Genomic DNA, 19,475 nt, shown 5'->3' on the forward strand with positions numbered 1-19,475 from the left:
ACGACATGCCTTTTAAACCCGGGATAATTCTGGTTGCTCTTCTTTGCACTCTTTCTAGAGCAGCAATGTCCTTTTTGTAACGAGGTGACCAGAACTGAACACAATATTCTAGGTGAGGTCTTACTAATGCAATTGTAAAGTTTTAACATTACTTCCTTTGATTTAAATTTAACACTCCTCACAATATATCCGAGCATCTCGTTGGCCTTTTTTACAGCTTCCCCCACATTGTCTAGACGGAGACATTTCTGAGTCAACATAAACTCCTAGGTCTTTTTCATAGTTCCCTTCTTCAATTTCAGTATCTCCCATATGATATTTATAATGCACATTTTTATTGCCTGCATGCAATACTTTACACTTTTCTCTATTAAATGTCATTTGCCATGTGTCTGCCCAGTTCTGAATGCTGTCTAGATCATTTTGAATGACCTTTGCTGCTGCAACAGTGTTTGCCACTCCTCCTATTTTTGTGTCGTCTGCAAATTTAACGAGTTTGCTTACTAAATCATTAATCTAAATCATTAACGTAGATTAGGATACAATTACCCATTTTATACAGTTTGGTTTTTACTGGAGCAATCTAGGTAAAGTACCTTGCTCAAGGGTACAGCAGCAGTGTCCCCCCCACCTGGGATTGAACCCACGACCCTCCGGTCAAGAGTCCAGAGCCTTAACCACTACTCCACACTGCTGCCCTGTTAATAATAATAATAATATTATTATTATTATTATTATTATTATTATTATTATTATTATTATTATTATTATTATTATTATTATTATTATTTATTTCTTAGCAGACGCCCTCATCCAGGGTGACTTACAATTGTTACAAGATATCACATTATTTTTACATACAATTCCCCATTTATACAGTTGGGTTTTTTACTGGAGCAATCTAGAGCAATCTAGGTCTAGGTCTAGGTCTAGGTCTTTTTCCTAGTTCCCTTCTTCAATTTCAGTATCTCCCATATGATATTTATAATGCACATTTTTATTGCCTGCATGTCACATGTCAACGCTCTCGTAAGAAGCTCGTTTTAACAGGAATGCTGCCGGTTCAATTCTGATCAATGACGTGTCTGAATTGATGAAAAGGTAATAGGAATTGAAATCGTGGGAAACTGATTTTAAATTGGGATTGGAAAACAAGAACTGACCCCAAACCCTGCTCGTTATCCGCCAACCTCCAAAAAAATAATACTCAAAATACAAACTAACATACCTTGAGGACGTTAAGTTGACTCGCGTCATTGCCTTCCCTTTTAAATGACATAGATGATATCTGGAAAATAAAGTCACGTAATAATACCGGGTAATTTAATTTACACGGTAAATAATATTAATAACCTCACTCTCCTCAAAAACAAACCACCGCCGTTGTGAGTCTGGGCGTCGACGCTTTGTCAATGACGAAATAAATATTTTAAAAAAAAAAGGTTACTCGAAATATATTTATTTTCGCTCCTTGAGAAAAAAAAAACTTCTTAGAAATAAATTATTACAACTCGCTGTATAAATGTAAACACACACACAAAAATGCAAGGTGTATTTATTACTAGTACGCGTTTGATACGCCGTTGCGTAATCAAAACTACAACTCCCGGGAGACTTTGCTCTCTTTGTACGCCTCACGCACTCACCGCTCACAATCCAGAGGCATTGTGGGAGCTGTAGTTCTACAAATCTAATTCACGCTCCGGTTAACTGGCTCCCTGACTCCGATCGAACTACAAATCCCAGAACGCAGCAGAACTTTGTAAGATTCGATTTTCTGGGAGCATACCGAGTGACTGAATTTGTTTTAATAATATTTGCTATGGGAGTGGGTTCGGAGTCAGACGCTGTGGATTAAAACATAATGTATTTATTTTTTTATTAGCACGATGCCGGTTCTTCAGTGGTTAATGAGGACTGAAACCTCACTTAATTTCAGGATCGAGTAATAATTTATATTATTACAGTCAGACATCGAATCAAACTGGAGAATTGATATAGAGAATTCTGACCACAACTGAGGATCGTGTTTAATTTGTTTAAAATCCAGCTAATGCAAAAACGGGTGCATATTATTATTGGTTCGCTTGACAACCTGTCAAAAAAAAAAACGTACCGTCGTTTTGAAACTGAAAATGAAACCCAAGTATTTCTGTTTGCTTCGAAAATAATGTCTCAGTTAAGTCTCATCTTTTGAAAAAAAAAAAAAACGGTGTTTACATTATTATTATTATTATTATTATTATTATTATTATTACTGCCGAACAGCACACAAGTGGCGTCACCATGTCTCATTAGCTTTTGAATTATTTTAATTAGATTAAAGTCCCCACTTAACTTTACGACACAGTTTTTACAGTCAGTCAAAGAAAAAAAAAAGTGTACAGACGGACTGACCACAAAACTACACTCACGGCAGTCTTACAATTAAAGCGTGTTGTAATAAAGACCAGTTACTAACTTAAAGTTATAATATCAACTAAAAGGTCGGTGTTTTATATATATGTATATATATTTTGTAAGCGTGTTTATTTTTTGGTTGTGGGTCACGTTGAAAAGTTTATTATATTAAAAACGACTCGTGTTTATTTATTAATTTATTTATTTGTTCTTGTAATTATGCCGACACAAAATAGTTTTACCCTTTTAAATAAAAACAAATAAACGTGTCGCTTGAAGCAGGACCTGATTAAAGTAAATAATAAATAAATAAATACAAAACTTAAGGGAGTTTTGTTAACAAAAACTTAAAAAAAAACATGTCTTTGGGCCGGCCTCCTTCCTCGTCCTCCTCCTCCTCCTCCTCCTCCTCCTCCTCCTCCTCCTCCTCCTCTTTGGGCGGCGAGGGTCTGCTGTCCGGCAGCCGGACCCGCTCCTATGGCAGCCTGGTCCACTCTCCGGTTCGGGAGAGGCAGCTGGAGCATCTAGTTCAGCCGGGGGAGACGCTTCAAGGACTGGCTTTGAAGTACGGCGTGACGGTGAGTGAGCGAGCGTTATTTCCCCTTGTTCGTTTTTTTATTTATAAATTACACGTTATAAAAAATAAACTGACAGTTTGTGGTACCTGTCAAAAGTACATACTTTGGGGACTGCCCCGCCCTCCTTGCACTGCGCATGCTCAGATGGGTTTTTTTTAACCCTTGCAGACTGAGGACGCTCATCAAAAACCAAGTAGCCAAGTCTCTGGCTGTGAAATACGTGTTCTGTCAACTTACATTTTAACCCTGCATGTATCTAGTCGGTTTTATATTGAATTTAAACAGCTGCTGTTAACGAGCGGTGTACAGTGAACTGCACAGGGAGTTTACCCGCTAGTCTCTGTGAGTCGCTTTGGATAAAATATAAGGGGACCATTTGGCACCTTGTGCAGGGGGACAGTTCAGGCTTTTCAGCTCACACCCCAGTGCATTCTGGGTGCATAAGAACATAAGAAAGTTTCCAAACGAGAGGAGGCCCCCATTCAGCCCATCTTGCTCGTTTGGTTGTTAATAGCTTATTGATCCCAGAATCTCATCAAGCAGCTTCTTGAAGGATCCCAGGGTGTCAGCTTCAACAACATTACTGGGGAGTTGGTTCCAGAGCCTCGCAATTCTCTGTGTAAAAAAGTGCCTCCTATTTTCTGTTCTGAATGCCCCTTTATCTAATCTCCATTTGTGACCCCTGGTCCTTGTTTCTTTTTTCAGGTCAAAGAAGTCCCCTGGGTCGACATTGTCAACCCAGTGCATTCTGGGCCGTTTTTATCTGTCAACCCAGTGCATTCTGGTCCGTTTTACCTGTCTCAGGTACCATTCTTACCTTTGAGAAGCAGGACTACGCTTACCAGAATGCACTGGGGTGTGAACTAAAAAACGGAACTGTCCCGCTGTTATTTATTTATTTATTTATTTATTTATTTATTTAATTCTATCAATCTAAAATTCTAGGTGAATGCAAAACTTTTGGCCAGCTCTGTAAAGATATGGGCGCTAAAGTCACGCCTGCCCGGACAGCGTTTTTCTGTCTCGGGTGTTCTCGCAGTTTCCGTGTGACCGGCACGGCAGAGAAGAAAAAACGTTATCACGTGTTCTTGTGCCGTCAGTCAAATCCTTTCGCCGCAGGAACTGTTTGAGGTCAAATGATCAAATTCAAATAACGCTTGGGAAGTAAAACAAATCCTTTTATTTTTGAGTGTGTGTCGCCCTCGCTATCTAAAAATGCAAATATAGACCTGCTTTTAAATCCGATCCATCCCTGGTTTCACTAGGAGTTTAATAATCAGACACATCTGAGCTTGTTAGCTAGACACACTGGGGGCTGATCAAGCTGGTAGCAGTGAAACCTGGAATGGATCACACTGCTGTGCAATAGGATCCTTGAGAAATTACATTGAAAGATGAAGCAAAATGAGTTCATTCTATAGAGTGATGCTAAACTTGCTTGTTCCTTTATCAGATGGAGCACATCAAACGAGCAAACCGACTGTACACCAATGACTCGATCTTCCTGAAGAAATCCCTCTACATCCCGGTCTTGACCAATCCGGAGGCTCCCTCGAGCAGCCAGTCAGAGGCCGGGAAAGAGGAGGGGGCGGGGCCGCCGCAGGGAGAGAACGGCTCGTCGGCCAATGGGGCGGGAGGAGGCGGGGCCGGCGACTTGTCTGCCGCGGACTTCCTGAAGAGATTGGACGGCCTGATCAGCCAATCAAAAGAGGCGGCCATTAAAAAGATCCAGGAGGGAGGAGAGAAGGGGTGAGAGATCAGTTTTATTTTTGAAGTTACTGAATTGGCCTCCCTGATGCTTGAGTCAACCTAACAGGGCGTAACAATGCTGAACACTTGCATGGCCAGCTATGGCCAAAAGTTTAGCATCACCTAGAATTGGAGCGAATAAGAAGGAACGAGCTTGCTTTGGTAAAAAAAAAAAAAAAAAAAAAAATGTTTTTTTTTTCTTTTCTTCAGATTACTGGAAGGCGACGCCCCTTTTCGCGCGTCGGCCTATCACAGCTCTCGAGGGCAGAGCTCCTCCCCCCGGACGCAGCAGCGCGCCCTATTGGGTCCCGTTCCGCTGACAAAGACCCGGCTCACTAAGTCTCTGCGGGACCACGAGGACGAAATCTTCAAACTTTGATACTGTCATGTCCGTCCTGTCCCCTATAGAATGAACTACGGTTCCCAGCATGCCTGTGCGCCTGCAGCAACGGCGAGGGATGCTGGGAGCTGTAGTTCTTTATGCCGCGGTCTCGTACCACAAGCGATGCAACAGTTAAGCGTCCCCTTATGGAATTCATGTAGCTCCATAGAGTCGAATGAAACCTGCTGAATAATGTCACGCTAACATTTTAAATTCCATGCATTTCGAAATCTAACATGAAATACTGTCTATTAGGGCTCACTTATAAAGTGACCAGGCAGAGTACAGTGTTGTTAGTGTAGCTCCATTCTTCCCTAGAGGCAAATACACGTGCTGCACGACTACTGTATAAAAACAGTCCATTCATAATTGTGTCATTTGATTTTAGAGTTGTTTATTAACACGGCTGTGTTTTTCTTACACTGTGCGTAATGCAATTTTTTTTACACCTCTTGTTTAAAATAATATGTTTTTATTAATGTTTAGATTTTTATTGTATAATTATAAAACGTTTTTTTTTTTTTGTCAATTGCGCCATTTTCTTTTTTTGGGGAGAAAATGTTCACTTGTTTTTTGCTACGTTAGAATTTGAAAGTGTTGTTACGTTATTTGGCCACCAGATGGGGCTAAAAACCCCCCGATGTTAGCCTCGAAGCGCAATAAAAAAAGGGGAAGTCATTTTTAACCGCGCCTTCCTAGTATCTGTTAGATTTTCTGCACGGCGCAAACTTGCATTGACTGAAAGCGAGAGAGTCAATTAAATACGTTTCCCTGTTTCTGTTTTATAGAATCTTTCTGTCTTAACCATCAGGTACCAAATAAACGTGTCTTTGTGGGGGAAAAACACACACACACTCACAAGCTGTGTTTATGTTGATACATTCAAAATGTGATTTCTGTCTCAATTTTTATGTTTTGAAAACTTTCATTTTGGTTACAAATGGCCGCGTCCGATTTTGATGCGTAGCCAAGTTAGTTAGACATGCCTGTAACCAGAGCGGTGAAATTTCACACCGGCTATGAAGCTGAACACAGAGACAATTTAGAGTTATCATCACTGCGGGGGGGGAAAACACACCCAAGGAAAGGATCATTTTGAGGCTTCAGTTTCTCAATTTATATCGAGGCGTCTTTACATTGAGGGCTGTGTTTGCTGAATTATTAGCAGTGCCGTTTAGACTTTAGCGGTGAACAAAAACAGAGGCAGTTATCATAACAATATAGTTAAAGAGAATATGAAAAACAACAGGGAGGTGCCAGTTGAAAAAACGACATGATTTAATACTGAAGTAACGTCATAGTTCTGGACCTGTACAGATTTTGAAACCCGCGTCTTTAAAAATAAATAAATAAAGACTATCTGTTTGCATAACGGGTTAAAGAAAGCTCTAACTTTTTAAAAAATTATTATTATTTAATACTTTTGCATTTTTGCACCGTTTCCCCCTCCTGAATCATTTCATTGGCTGCAAAGCATGTCAGTCACTAAGGGAAGCATTTGATTGGTTAACAGCATAAACAAGGGGCTGGGGGACAGTTTTAATCTGCAGGTGAAATGATCAAGGAAGTGCAACACTATGTAATTTTTTAGAGGGTGTGGAGTGATGTACACAAAAGGTTTAAATTATTAATTTTATTTCAGTACGTTTCGGATGGATCTTTTGTCCTTAACGTCCTGAAATAAAACACATGGTCTTTTTTTCTCTTCAAGTCCTAGTTGCTTGCCATGTAACCGAGGCTAGATCAGATAAATTGCCTTCCTTTACAGCAGGAAGCACCATCTGGCGCTCTAACCCGTTTGAATGGAGTTTTATTTAGTTTTGACTGCAATACACTGGCTGTCCACTAGATGGTGCTACTGCTAACTAATATAGAGACACATCTGCTGATTCTAGCCTGCATTACAGATAAGCAACAAGAACTGAAACTCCTACACAAAGCAACTGAAGTCAATACAAGCTTTAAAAAAAAACTCCACAGAATCACTACAAAAGTACGACATCATAAAAACAGAACAGTAAAAACAAAATCAAAGAACATGTCATTTACTTTCAAGACCACAGCTATGGCTGTAAAGGTTTTTCATCGGCCACTAGGAATAAACTCATTTTGCTTTATAGAGTCGAATGAAACCTGCTGAATAATGTTACGTTAACATTTTGAATTACACACCACCGCTTTGTATAGTTTTCCAGATACTTAACCAAACAAAAATCGAACAATGTGACGTTTCAAAATCTAGCATGAAATACTGTACTGCTGTGATGGCTTCCTTCTGGTAGACTTTTGTAGTTTCTTTGATTACATGAGGTTAAATAAAACATCTAAATTATGTTCATAAACTTTTTTTTTTTAATGATGTCTCGATCCTAAGATTCTAGGTGATGCAAACATTTGACCACAGCTGTATTTCAACTGCTCAGACGAGACCTGCAGAGAATGGAAATTCACAACAAGGAGTGGAAAGCGATTTCTTTTCTTAGCTAGAACATCTTCGCTGGAACTGGGCGTTGTCGCATTTTACAGTAAAAGCTTGCAGCATTGATATATAAAATGAAAAAAAAAGGTCTTTACAGAATTAAAACATTTACCGAACTGCATGGAGAATTAAAGTTTCCAACGGTGTTATTAAACTTTAATAATAATAACAATTAAAAAAAATAGACAAAACAAAAAAACACATTTAAAAGCACAAACCAAATCAGATTTTTTTTTTTTTAACAATACAGAATGGTACACTGTTTTGAAATGGGTTCAGTCTCCTGGTCATGGCTATTAAATCCAGCCAGCTTTGCCAGTTACAGAGAATCATATTGATAACTAGATATGATATCAGATATCACAAAAGTATTACAATGGCTGGGGTGGATAGTTTTGCATTAGATCTCAGATAAAATATTGGTATTAAAAATAGCCTAGAATTCCCAATTCTGTATTTATACTGCATGTAAAACAATTGTCCGTTCTTGTCAAGTCCATAAAACATATAGAGGCTCGCTGGTCCAGTGATTAGAGAAAGGGGGCTTGATACCAGGAGGTTCAACTCCCAGCTTAGCCACTGACTCCCTGTGTGTGTGTGTGTGTGTGTGTGTGTGTGTGTGTGTGTGACCCTGAGCAAGTCACTGAACCTGCTTGTGCTCCGTCCTTCGGATGAGACGTCAAACAAACGAGCTCCTATTGGAAGTGACTCTGCAGCAGCAGCAGTTGTTGATGATGCATAGTTCACCCCCCCTAGTCTCTGTAAGTCTCTTTGGATAAAAGCGTCTGCTAAATTACAAAAAAAAAGTCTTTTTTTTTCAGTAGCAGTTCCTCCCTGTCTCCACAAGGGCGGCGCCCTATAGCTTGCCCTCCTCCACCAGTTTGTTCATAGCCGTGCAGATCTTTTGTAGGTGGCCCTTGAACGGGCCCTTGGGGTTGTAGAGCTGGGTCAGGAGCTCTTTGTCGGAGAAGTGGTTGAAAACGTGGTTGATTCTTCCGTGGGATTTGGGGGTCAGATGTTTGTCCACCAGTTTCAAAAGCAAGTCCCGACAATCAGTGAGCAGCTCTGACATCACGGCCTTGTCGAAGGTAAATTCAACCTGCAAAAAAAAAAAAAAAATTAACATCCAGCGCCATCTAGTGTTCAGCTACTTCGGATCAAAATCCCTTTTCTACTAAGCTTTTAATATATATATATATATATTTTTTTAAAAAAAAGCTTTTTATTTAAGTTTTTTTCTAATTTAAACTGTGTCATTTTTTTTGGTTGTTAATTCCAATTTTATTACATTCTTATTACAATGATCTAGGACAGCGGTTCCCAACCCAAGGGGAGCCCCTGTGTGTGTCTGCTGGTCTTCATAACCAACTGAGCTCTCAACTACTGAACCAGACCCTTCATTGAACTGACAATTTGCTTCATTAGACCTTTTTAATTGTTCTCAGCTCTTAAACAGCTGCAGAGTTCAAGTTGCTTATCAAATGTTACAGCTGACTTGAAATCTGCACCTGATTAAGAGCTGAAAACAAGTCTAATTAAACAAACGATCAATTCAATGAAGGGTCTAGTTCCATAATTGAGAGCTCAGACACCCTTATCCAGGGCGACTTACAATTGTTACAAGATATCACATTATATTTACATACAATTCCCCATTTATACAGTACTGGAGCAATCTAGGTAAAGTACCTTGCTCAAAGGTACAGCAGCAGTGTACCCCCACCTGGGATTGAACCCACGACCCTCCGGTCAAGAGTCCAGAGCCCCTAACCACTACTCCACTCTGCTGCCCAGTTGGGATGAAAACCAGCAGACACACACACAGAGGGGGCTCCCCTCAGGACCGGGGCTGGGAACAGCTGATCTAGGAGGTTAGACAGTCTACAGACGTGGACGGTGTGGACTCAGCTGTCCAGCGGGCGGCGCTGTCTTTGTGAAGCGGGCTTTACCTCGTAGAAGCTGATGGCGGTCATTGCTCCGTGATGCAGCTTCTTCTTGAACTCCTCTGCCAGCCGCAGCTCGTCAGCGCTGAACTTGTTGTGTCTGTAGAGCACTCCGATCTTCACCGCCACCTTCACCAGGTCCTTCATGATCTTGTGAGCCTCTCCGCGGTTCCCCGTGTACTCCTTCGACACCCGGTACAGCTCGTCCAGGATCTCGCTGCTCGTGTCGTCCACGAACATGTGGGCCATTGACTTGCTGGCCATGCGGCTCAGAATCTTCTTCTGAACCTGCATGGCCACGTCTTTCGAGCTGAAAGCTTCCATGAGCAGCTGGGGAGAGTGAGGAGCGTGATTAAACACTGAGAGGTATGGTAAAGCATAGGGAAGCATTGTAAAGCACAGAGAGGTCTGGTAAAGCATAGGGAAGCATTGTAAAGCACAGAGAGGTCTGGTAAAGCATAGGGAAGCATTGTAAAGCACAGAGAGGTCTGGTAAAGCATAGGGAAGCACTGTAAAGCACAGAGAGATATGGTAAAGCATAGGGAAGCATTGTAAAGCACAGAGAGGTCTGGTAAAGCATAGGGAAGCATTGTAAAGCACAGAGAGGTCTGGTAAAGCACAGGGAAGCATTGTAAAGCACAGAGAGGTGTGGTAAAGCATAGGGAAGCATTGTAAAGCACAGAGAGGTCAGGTAAAGCATAGGGAAGCATTGTAAAGCACAGAGAGGTCTGGTAAAGCATAGGGAAGCATTGTAAAGCACAGAGAGGCATGGTAAAGCATAGGGAAGCATTGTAAAGCACAGAGAGGTCTGGTAAAGCATAGGGAAGCATTGTAAAGCACAGAGAGGTCTGGTAAAGCATAGGGAAGCATTGTAAAGCACAGAGAGGTCTGGTAAAGCATAGGGAAACATTGTAAAGCACAGAGAGGTCTGGTAAAGCATAGGGAAGCATTGTAAAGCACAGAGAGGTCTGGTAAAGCATAGGAAAGCATTGTAAAGCACAGAGAGGTGTGATAAAGCATAGGGAAGCATTGTAAAGCACAGAGAGGTGTGATAAAGCATAGGGAAGCATTGTAAAGCACAGAGAGGTCTGGTAAAGCATAGGGAAGCATTGTAAAGCACAGAGAGGTGTGGTAAAGCATAGGGAAGCATTGTAAAGCACAGAGAGGTGTGGTAAAGCATAGGGAAGCATTGTAAAGCACAGAGAGGTCTGGTAAAGCATAGGGAAGCATTGATAGACGACGCTCGCGTTAAAATATAATGATAGGTGTTGGAAAAATGACTTTAAAACGTAGAAAACTGCACTTATATTTAAAAACCTAAACGTACCTCCGCTGTTTTGTTTTCAAACACACTTCCACTTGAAAATAGCGAAACTTGGGGAAGTTGGAGCAAAAATGTGTTATTATTATTATTATTATTATTATTATTATTATTATTATTATTATTATATGTCATGTTTTTGCTCAAAATGGCCGACTTCCCAGTGTTTTGGTGTGTTTAACACGACTTTGTCAAGGGAAAGTGTGTTTGAAAACAAACAGTGGAGGTGCTTATAGGCTTTTGATGCCCTGGTGGCAACTACACTCGCTTATTCTATATAAATAAATACATAAATACATAAATAAATACATAAATAAATAAATACATCAACAGACACCGCTTGTCTGCAGCTGGCCTTAGCGTGCTGCCTGACCGGAGATGTTTTTACTGGGGGTGTGACGATAGGAAAGGCCCTGGTGTGGGATTACCAGGGTCGGAGAAGGCCTCAGGCATTGTTGACTCGGGAGTTCCTTCCCCAGCATTGTTCTAAACCCGACTTCCTGTCATTATGTCAATGCGGAAACGCAATTTTAAAAAAAAACACAAGCGAGAACGCTCGCAGTCTGCAGAGAGAGATGAGCCTGAGCATAATGGGAGGCTTGGGGGTCCAGTGGTTTAGAGAAAGGGGGCTCGATACCAGGAGGTTCAAATCCCAGCTCAGCCACTGACTCCCTGTGTGTGTGTGTGTGTGTGTGTGTGTGTGCGTGTGTGTGTGTGTGTGAATGTGTGACCCTGAGCAAGTCACTTCACCTCCTTGTGCTCCGTCCTTCGGATGAGACGTAAAACAAACAAGCTCCTATTGGAAGTGACTCTGCAGCAGCAGCAGTTGTTGATGAAGCAGAGTTCACCCTCCTAGTCTCTGTAAGTCCCTAAGTGTCTGCTAAATGACTCAATAATAATATCAGAACACCCCATTGCTTCTGTAGTTTTGATTTACTGTGCGTCTGAAATCAAACCACTGGAACTGAAAATCTTGGAAAAATTGTCCAAACAGGCAAATTAGTCACTGTCTAATTGAATTGATGACTTTAATAGGCAATTCATTTAAAACAGTAAAGAGAAAAGGAACACAGAGCCACACACGGTAAAACGCAGGAGACTTTTTAGAAGTGGTTTAAGACGCCTGATTAAAGCACAAAGTGGTCTGACGTTTTCACACACGAGTGTGTTTCTATATCCCTGATTACTGAGCGGAGTTGAAATTCTCACACACAGAGGTGTTTTCATGCAGGCGGGTGTATAGAGGATATCAATGACAGATCTGGAGGCGTTCTGAGAAAGGTGCACTCTGCTGTTATCGATAAATCAATCAATCAATCAATCAATCAATCAATCAATCAATCAATCAATCAATCAATCAATGTGTGACGTACTGAATTATCCGCTGGACCGCTGTCTCTCGCAGTGATCTGCTGACTGTACAGCATATAGGACAGCAAAAGAAAGATTTCATCTGTGGGTAGCGAAACAGAAAAAAAACCACACACTGCATTCATCTGAAAATATACTTTGTCGTTTACAATGAAGCTTGTAAAGGCAGGAGACCCACGAATCTGTGGCCTTCGTAGCTTAAAAAATGAATATCTTCCAGCGGTAAGAGTCTTTCTGTTCTGTAAATACTGGAATTGAATCTGACTCATGCGGGGCATTCTACAGTGTAAGCCGTGTCAGACTGGTCTCTCACAGCATTATAAGGGAAACTAAACTGTGGGATACCAAGTAAAAAAATTACCCAAAATTTGACGGAACTTCCCCTAAGATTACACCACAGAGAGGATGAGAACCTCCCATTTTCTTACTGTCTTTTTTCAGCCTCACCACCAGCACAGAGCAGAGGGAGGCTGTTCAGAGAGTATAAGAGCCTCCCTTTCTCTTTCTCTGCTCCACCAGCACAGAGCAGAGGGAGGCTGTTCAGAGAGTATAAGAGCCTCCCTTTTCTCTTTCTCTGCTCCACCAGCACAGAGCAGAGGGAGGCTGTTCAGAGAGTATAAGAGCCTCCCTTTCTCTTTCTCTGCTCCACCAGCACAGAGCAGAGGGAGGCTGTTCAGAGAGTATAAGAGCCTCCCTTTCTCTTTCTCTGCTCCACCAGCACAGAGCAGAGGGAGGCTGTTCAGAGAGCATAAGAGCCTCCCTTTCTCTTTCTCTGCTCCACCACCAGCACAGAGCAGAGGGAGGCTGTTCACAGAGTAGAAGAGCCTCCCTTTCTCTTTCTCTGCTCCGCCAGCACAGAGCAGAGGGAGGCTGTTCAGAGAGTATAAGAGCCTCCCTTTCTCTTTCTCTGCTCCACCAGCACAGAGCAGAGGGAGGCTGTTCAGAGAGTATAAGAGCCTCCCTTTCTCTTTCTCTGCTCCGCCAGCACAGAGCAGAGGGAGGCTGTTCAGAGAGTATAAGAGCCTCCCTTTTCTCTTTCTCTGCTCCACCACCAGTACAGAGCAGAGGGAGGCTGTTAAGCAAGCATAAGAGCCAATTATTTTACTAACATTAGCAGGAAACTAAAAACGTCTAGATATTTTTGACTCTCCAAATCAAGCAAGTTTCGAAACTGGGCTCCGGGCGGTTGCCAGGGTAACCGAGCGCTCTGGGAAACGCCCCCTTTGCGTTTCCAGCCTCCTGATTGGCTGGGCCATGCTGTGGTTGCAGTTAAGAACAAACATGTTTCCTGTCAGCAGATTTCGGTCTGTCAGAAAGGAACTGAAAACTCAGACCATGTGGACACAAAATAATCTTTAGTGGCAACGAGACAGTGACTCTCCGAGAGCAAAGCGATCCTTCTGTGGTGTCTGAGGGAATCGCAATGATAGGAACGGACCCACCTTTATGTGTTAAAGAGCTGTACCAGTGAGCAATTCAAAAAGAGCCTTTCACATAATATCTACAGACATGCCTATACAGCTGAGAGAGAGAGAGAGAGTGAGAGACAGAGAGAGAGAGAGAGAGAGAGAGAGAGAGAGAGAGAGAGAGAGAGAGAGAGAGAGAGAGAGACAGAGAGAGAGAGAGAGAGAGAGAGAGAGAGAGAGATGGGTAAACCTCAGATCTTGCTGAGACAAGCACCATAGTGGTATGCATAACTCAGGCAAGCTGTCACAAGCCCCACTCAGACTGTGCTCCGTGGAAACACAGCTAGTTTACCTACTTGAATCCTATAGACTCCGTCCAGTCCAGGGCAGGCTTGAGGCACGGAGACTGAACTGCTCCCTCCCTCCCTCCCTCACCCCCCTAAGAGAAAGGGTGCTCCCTCCAGTCCAGGGTAGGCTTGAGGCATAGAGACTGAACTGCTCCCTCCCTCCCTCCCTCACCCCCCCTAAAGAGAAAGGGTGCTCCCTCCAGTCCAGGGCAGGCTTGAGGAACGGAGACTGAACTGCTCCCTCCCTCCCTCCCTCCCTCACCCCTTCTAAGAGAAAGGGTGCTCCTTTCCTGTCCTGGTGTGCATGCAGTCCTACAGTTACCCTACCCCTTGAGCCTAGCTCGCTCTGAGCTTGTCTGGAGACTCCTAACTGCTTAGTTTTGATCAAGCTTCCTCATGCCATTCAAACCAGCTGCTTTGTGACGTCAACGAGTCTGAAAATCGCTTTAGATTTTTACGGCAAAAAACGATCGCTCTTCACAACGGCAGTGTCCGGGCTCCTCAGATTAGTCTCCCCGCCGCTGGTATCGTTCATACCTGAAGATGATGTTAAAACACGACGAGGCGAAGGTGGGCATGCAAGCTAGGTCACTCACGGCCTGCAGTGACACAGCCTGGATTCGAACCTGCGATCTCCAGGCTATGGGGCGCCTCCTGCACTCCACGCGGAGCCCCTAATAAACGAGACCTCGGTCTCCATGGACTAAATCTCCCGGTCGGAAAGATTTAACAAAAAAAAAGGATGTCGAATTTAGCACGGGAAATCCTGCTGTGACATAACAGGCAGCTGTTTAATGCCCTGCGTTTGTAACATACCCCAGATACCTAAACACATTTCGAAGCCCTCGGCTATCTGTATCTTTCTCCTGTGTGCTATTTGAAGATAAATAACTATAAACATTTACTACAGTGAATCTGATTGGTCATTTCTCATGCTTTTCCGTTGGCTGTACTATGCGTTTGCCATGTTTTTAATATGCTTTACCAGACCTCTCTGTGCTTTACAATGCTTCCCTATGCTTTACCAGACCTCTCTGTGCTTTACAATGCTTCCCTATGCTTTACCAGACCTCTCTGCTTTACAATGCTTCCCTATGCTTTACCACACCTCTCTGTGCTTTACAATGCTTCCCTATGCTTTACCAGACCTCTCTGTGCTTTACAATGCTTCCCTATGCTTTACCAGACCTCTCTGTGCTTTACAATGCTTCCCTATGCTTTACCAGACCTCTCTGTGCTTTACAATGCTTCCCTATGCTTTACCAGACCTCTCTGTGCTTTACAATGCTTCCCTGTGCTTTACCAGACCTCTCTGTGCTTTACAATGCTTCCCTATGCTTTACCAGACCACTCTGTGCTTTACAATGCTTCCCTATGCTTTACCAGACCTCTCTGTGCTTTACAATGCTTCCCTATGCTTTACCAGACCTCTCTGTGCTTTACAATGCTTCCCTGTGCTTTACCAGACCTCTCTGTGCTTTACAATGCTTCCCTATGCTTTACCAGACCTCTCTGTGCTTTACAATGCTTCCCTATGCTTTACCAGACCTCTCTGTGCTTTACAATGCTTCCCTATGCTTTACCAGACCTCTCTGTGCTTTACAATGCTTCCCTATGCTCTACCATGCTTTATGCTTTATTACACTTTGCTGTGCTTTTACTGTGGGAAACTTTAATAAGGGCTAGTTTACCAGGGTTTGTTTTTCGATATGCTTTACAGAACCACACCAGAGCACTTCACAGCACAGAGGAATCCCCCAAGGATCGTGTCAGCAATTTATCGCGGTAAAAACATCAGAAATCGACATCTTTTGTTTGTTCCGCGGCCGTACAAACCCCAGCGTTAGCAATCGCGATTGTGAGAGTAGCTTGCCTCTTACGGGAAATGAAGTAAAAAACAGAAATGCAGAAGTGGATTTCAAGAAGACGAGTAAGAAGGGAGATTGCAAAGGACAACTCTGAACGCAGAACAAACCGGGACTCTGTACACAAACTGGCTTCACAAATAAGACATTAATCTCGATTAGAATTCTGTGTGGCGGTCGGCTGCAATATAAAAACACATATATCCTGTTTACATTATATTGAAGCCCGTAGTTCCCCCCAAAAAACAAACAAAAAAAAAAAATGACCATGGTAATTTAACAATTTTCCCATGGATTTTCCATGGTTATAATTTCATTTAGCACAAATTACCCTGGTTTGTCATATTTTGTCTATGCTTTACCAGACCTCTCTGTGCTTTACAATGCTTCCCTATGCTTTACTAGACCTCTCTGTGCTTTACAATGCTTCCCTATGCTTTACCACACCTCTCTGTGCTTTACAATGCTTCCCTATGCTTTACCAGACCTCTCTGCTTTACAATGCTTCCCTATGCTTTACCAGACCTCTCTGTGCTTTACAATGCTTCCCTATGCTTTACCAGACCTCTCTGTGCTTTACAATGCTTCCCTATGCTTTACCACACCTCTCTGTGCTTTACAATGCTTCCCTATGCTTTACCAGACCTCTCTGTGCTTCACAATGCTTCCCTATGCTTTACCAGACCTCTCTGTGCTTTACAATGCTTCCCTATGCTTTACCATACCTCTCTGTGCTTTACAATGCTTCCCTATGCTTTACCAGACCTCTCTGCTTTACAATGCTTCCCTATGCTTTACCAGACCTCTCTGTGCTTTACAATGCTTCCCTATGCTTTACCAGACCTCTCTGTGCTTTACAATGCTTCCCTGTGCTTTACCAGACCTCTCTGTGCTTTACAATGCTTCCCTATGCTTTACCAGACCTCTCTGTTCTTTACAATGCTTCCCTATGCTTTATTGATTTTTTTTGCTGTGAATTCTTTTTTTGAACCAGCTATTCCATCGCATTTAGTCATGACTTGAATTTGAGTGGATTATGTCGTGTGATGTGGGTTAGACGCATGCATTTCTAATACACCACACTGCTCTGGTCTTTACAATGCTCAGCCATGCTTTCAATAGTAGATTGATTATTACACCTTGCCATGCATTTCTGCTACAGGAAACTTTTAGAAGGGTCAGAACATCAACTAACCAATGAAAAGCTTACCAGAAGATCTCAGAGTCTATTTTGCCATTAAATCTCAATCGCTTTTAACTGTAATGAAGTTCTTACCTTTGTTTTGTGTTTCCTGCCTGCCTGTGTGTTGTTTTTCTTCTTCTTGTTGCTTCAGTTAGATTCTCAGCATGCACAGTAGTCTGCACTTTGCCAGCCACAAGCAGAAAATAAAATAAGAGAGTTGTTTTTGCAAAGATAGTCTGTATTAGACTTCCTCAAGGAACTAATGCAGCACACCCCAAAGTGTGTGCGTGTGTGTCTCTCTCTCTCTCTCTCTCTCTCTCTCTCTCTCTCTCTCTCTCTCCCTCTCTCTCTCTCTCTCTCTCTCTCTCTCTCTCTCTCTCTCCCTCTCTCTCCCTCTCTCTCTCTCTCTCTCTCTCTCTCTCTCTCTCTCAACGTACTTTTCCAGATGTAAACCTGCCTTGCCCATTTCTGTATCACCATGTGACACAACATTGTTGTTGCTAGGTTTATATTATCTGTACAATACATTCTCCCACAGTTGGAAAGCAGGTGGCTAAGAGCCTATCCAGGAAAGCAATAGAGGATTATTTTCTGAAGCGGTTTCGTTAGCGAAAGTAGCGAGAGGTCTCCCCAAGAACTCAAAGTCTGGCTGAAAAGGGAATAGCGTATTCTGTCAGGGACTCTGTATCCTTGCCATCTGGTATGATAAGGCATGGTCTAGCTAACACTGAGAATTATGAATAAACCAGGTGACTATCTTCATATGTATGCATACATTCATATATATATATATATGAGGAGGCTATATATATATATATATGGAAAAACAGCTTGTTTAAAGCAGCAGTTTATTTACAGCACTGTTTTTTCACAAACCCAAACATTTTCTTTCATTCATTCTCAGGTGCTCAGAATGGACTCCCGTCCTGGGTTCGAGCTAACAGGGCCCCTCCTTCTGCTGGTAGGAAGTGGGGCGCGGTCGGGCGGTGCTGTTTCAGACAGGAAGTGAACGGGGAGGGGCGTGGAAACGAAGCTGCAGAAATGAGCCCAAGTGATCTGCAAACCGAACGCAAGTCATCTACAGCAAAACAGCGTGAGAGAGCCTTTTTTAAGGCGGTGGTTTTAACTCTTTAAGAGTTAAGATCGCTTTTTCAGGAGCTTGAAAGCTGGTTCCAGGAGACCCCCGGGAGACCTAGTTTGAGGTTTGCTGTATCAAACCCCCCCAAGTCTCCCTGCCTGAAACCTACAGTCTCCTGAAACCTGAAGCTCCAAGCCTCAGAGCGGTGGCTTCGTGTTCCCTTCAGCTTCAGAGACAAGAATTTATTTACAAAGCCTGGCAGATACTAACATTAACTCTGCTTATTGCTTGCTGAGCTGGTAAAATCTTGGTCTCCCGTGGCAACCGGCAGGAAGTGAAGCAGAGCGGTTTCCTGTCAGCTTCCTTGTTATCATATAATGACATCTGCCGCGGAAATCGCTAGAAAGACAGAGGTGCAGCGACCTCTGACCTCAAACACGCTATTGAAACTAGCCCCTCCTTTTTAAATTTCCACATAAGCAAAACAAACCATTATAGAGCTCTGTTTTATTTATGTGTTTGTTTATTTAAACCCCCCTTGTATTTACTAGGATGCTCCCCTATAGAGTTAAAAATCCACTTCCTCTATAATTGTCTCAAACAAGCATTCAGTCATTCAGCAGACGCTTTTATCCAAAGCGACTTACAGAGACTAGGGGGTGAACTCTGCATCATCAACAACTGCTGCTGCTGCTGCAGAGTCGCTTCCAATAGGACCTTGTTTGTTTGACGTCTCATCCGAAGGACGGAGCACAAGGAGGTTCAGTGACTTGCTCAGGGTCACACACACACACACACACACACACACACACACACACACACACACACACACACAGGGAGTCAGTGGCTGAGCCAGGATTTGAACCTCCTGGTATCAAGCCCCCTTTCTCTAACCACTGGACCACCAGACCTCCTTAGTTAAATTCACTGCCGGTTCCAGATTGCTATCAGACTGATCATCAGCGTGCAACGTCACGCTATTTCTGTCCAGCGGCATTAACCAATCAGCTGCTTCCCCCCCCCCCCCCATCCCCGCCCCCCCGACTGACTGACATGCTTTCTAGCCAGTAAAGTGACTCAGAAGCCACTGCCGAGGTGAATTGATCTAGGAAGTGCTCCAGTAACTGATTTAACTGCACACAAAAAAGAGACTTTCTTTCAATGGAACTGAGCAGCGGGTGTCGCATATTAAAATAAGTTTATGTGTTGCTTTCAAAACTCCGCGGACGTTACTGGAATTGTTTTTGTCGGCCGCAGACGCTCTGGTATTCTGAGTCAAGGGCCTGTTACATGCAAGATGTTATATATAACAGATTGTAGTGATGCAACATGCATCTACAGGAAGCTACCCAGACTACCCCTAGACACCTCCT

The 19,475-nt window shown here is 42.9% G+C and overlaps 3 protein-coding genes across 4 annotated transcripts in view; 1 reads left to right on the forward strand and 2 right to left on the reverse strand.

Annotated features, from left to right (window-relative positions):
* LOC131703292 (sodium channel modifier 1-like) overlaps positions 1-1,417 on the reverse strand; it is a 6,280-nt gene extending 4,863 nt beyond the window's left edge. The window contains exon 1 of one of the 2 annotated variants that reach the window (XM_059006415.1): positions 1,229-1,417. In XM_059006415.1, coding sequence (XP_058862398.1) covers positions 1,229-1,279 — 51 coding nt within the window. In that variant the 5' untranslated portion in view covers positions 1,280-1,417. The remainder of the gene's footprint in view (positions 1-1,228) is intronic. The other variant, XM_059006416.1, reaches the window with a different exon arrangement.
* A 1,327-nt stretch (positions 1,418-2,744) lies between these two features.
* Positions 2,745-5,574, forward strand: LOC117971315 (lysM and putative peptidoglycan-binding domain-containing protein 1-like). The gene is made up of 3 exons (XM_059006417.1): positions 2,745-2,978; positions 4,432-4,727; positions 4,938-5,574. Exons 1-3 carry the CDS (start codon positions 2,760-2,762, stop codon positions 5,104-5,106), a joined length of 684 nt encoding a protein of 227 aa, XP_058862400.1. The 5' UTR covers positions 2,745-2,759; the 3' UTR covers positions 5,107-5,574.
* A 2,142-nt stretch (positions 5,575-7,716) lies between these two features.
* Positions 7,717-17,275, reverse strand: LOC117395400 (tumor necrosis factor, alpha-induced protein 8-like protein 2 A). Its single transcript, XM_059006418.1, has 3 exons — positions 17,118-17,275; positions 9,538-9,861; positions 7,717-8,687 (listed from the first exon to the last, which is right to left on the reverse strand). The coding sequence occupies exons 2-3, from the start codon at positions 9,853-9,855 to the stop codon at positions 8,445-8,447; spliced, it is 561 nt and encodes a 186-aa protein (XP_058862401.1). The 5' UTR covers positions 9,856-9,861; positions 17,118-17,275; the 3' UTR covers positions 7,717-8,444.
* Positions 17,276-19,475: the final 2,200 nt, after the last annotated feature.

The sequence above is a fragment of the Acipenser ruthenus genome, chromosome 32, assembly GCF_902713425.1.
Source record: "Acipenser ruthenus chromosome 32, fAciRut3.2 maternal haplotype, whole genome shotgun sequence".
In the NCBI taxonomy this organism is placed as follows: Eukaryota; Metazoa; Chordata; class Actinopteri; order Acipenseriformes; family Acipenseridae; genus Acipenser; species Acipenser ruthenus.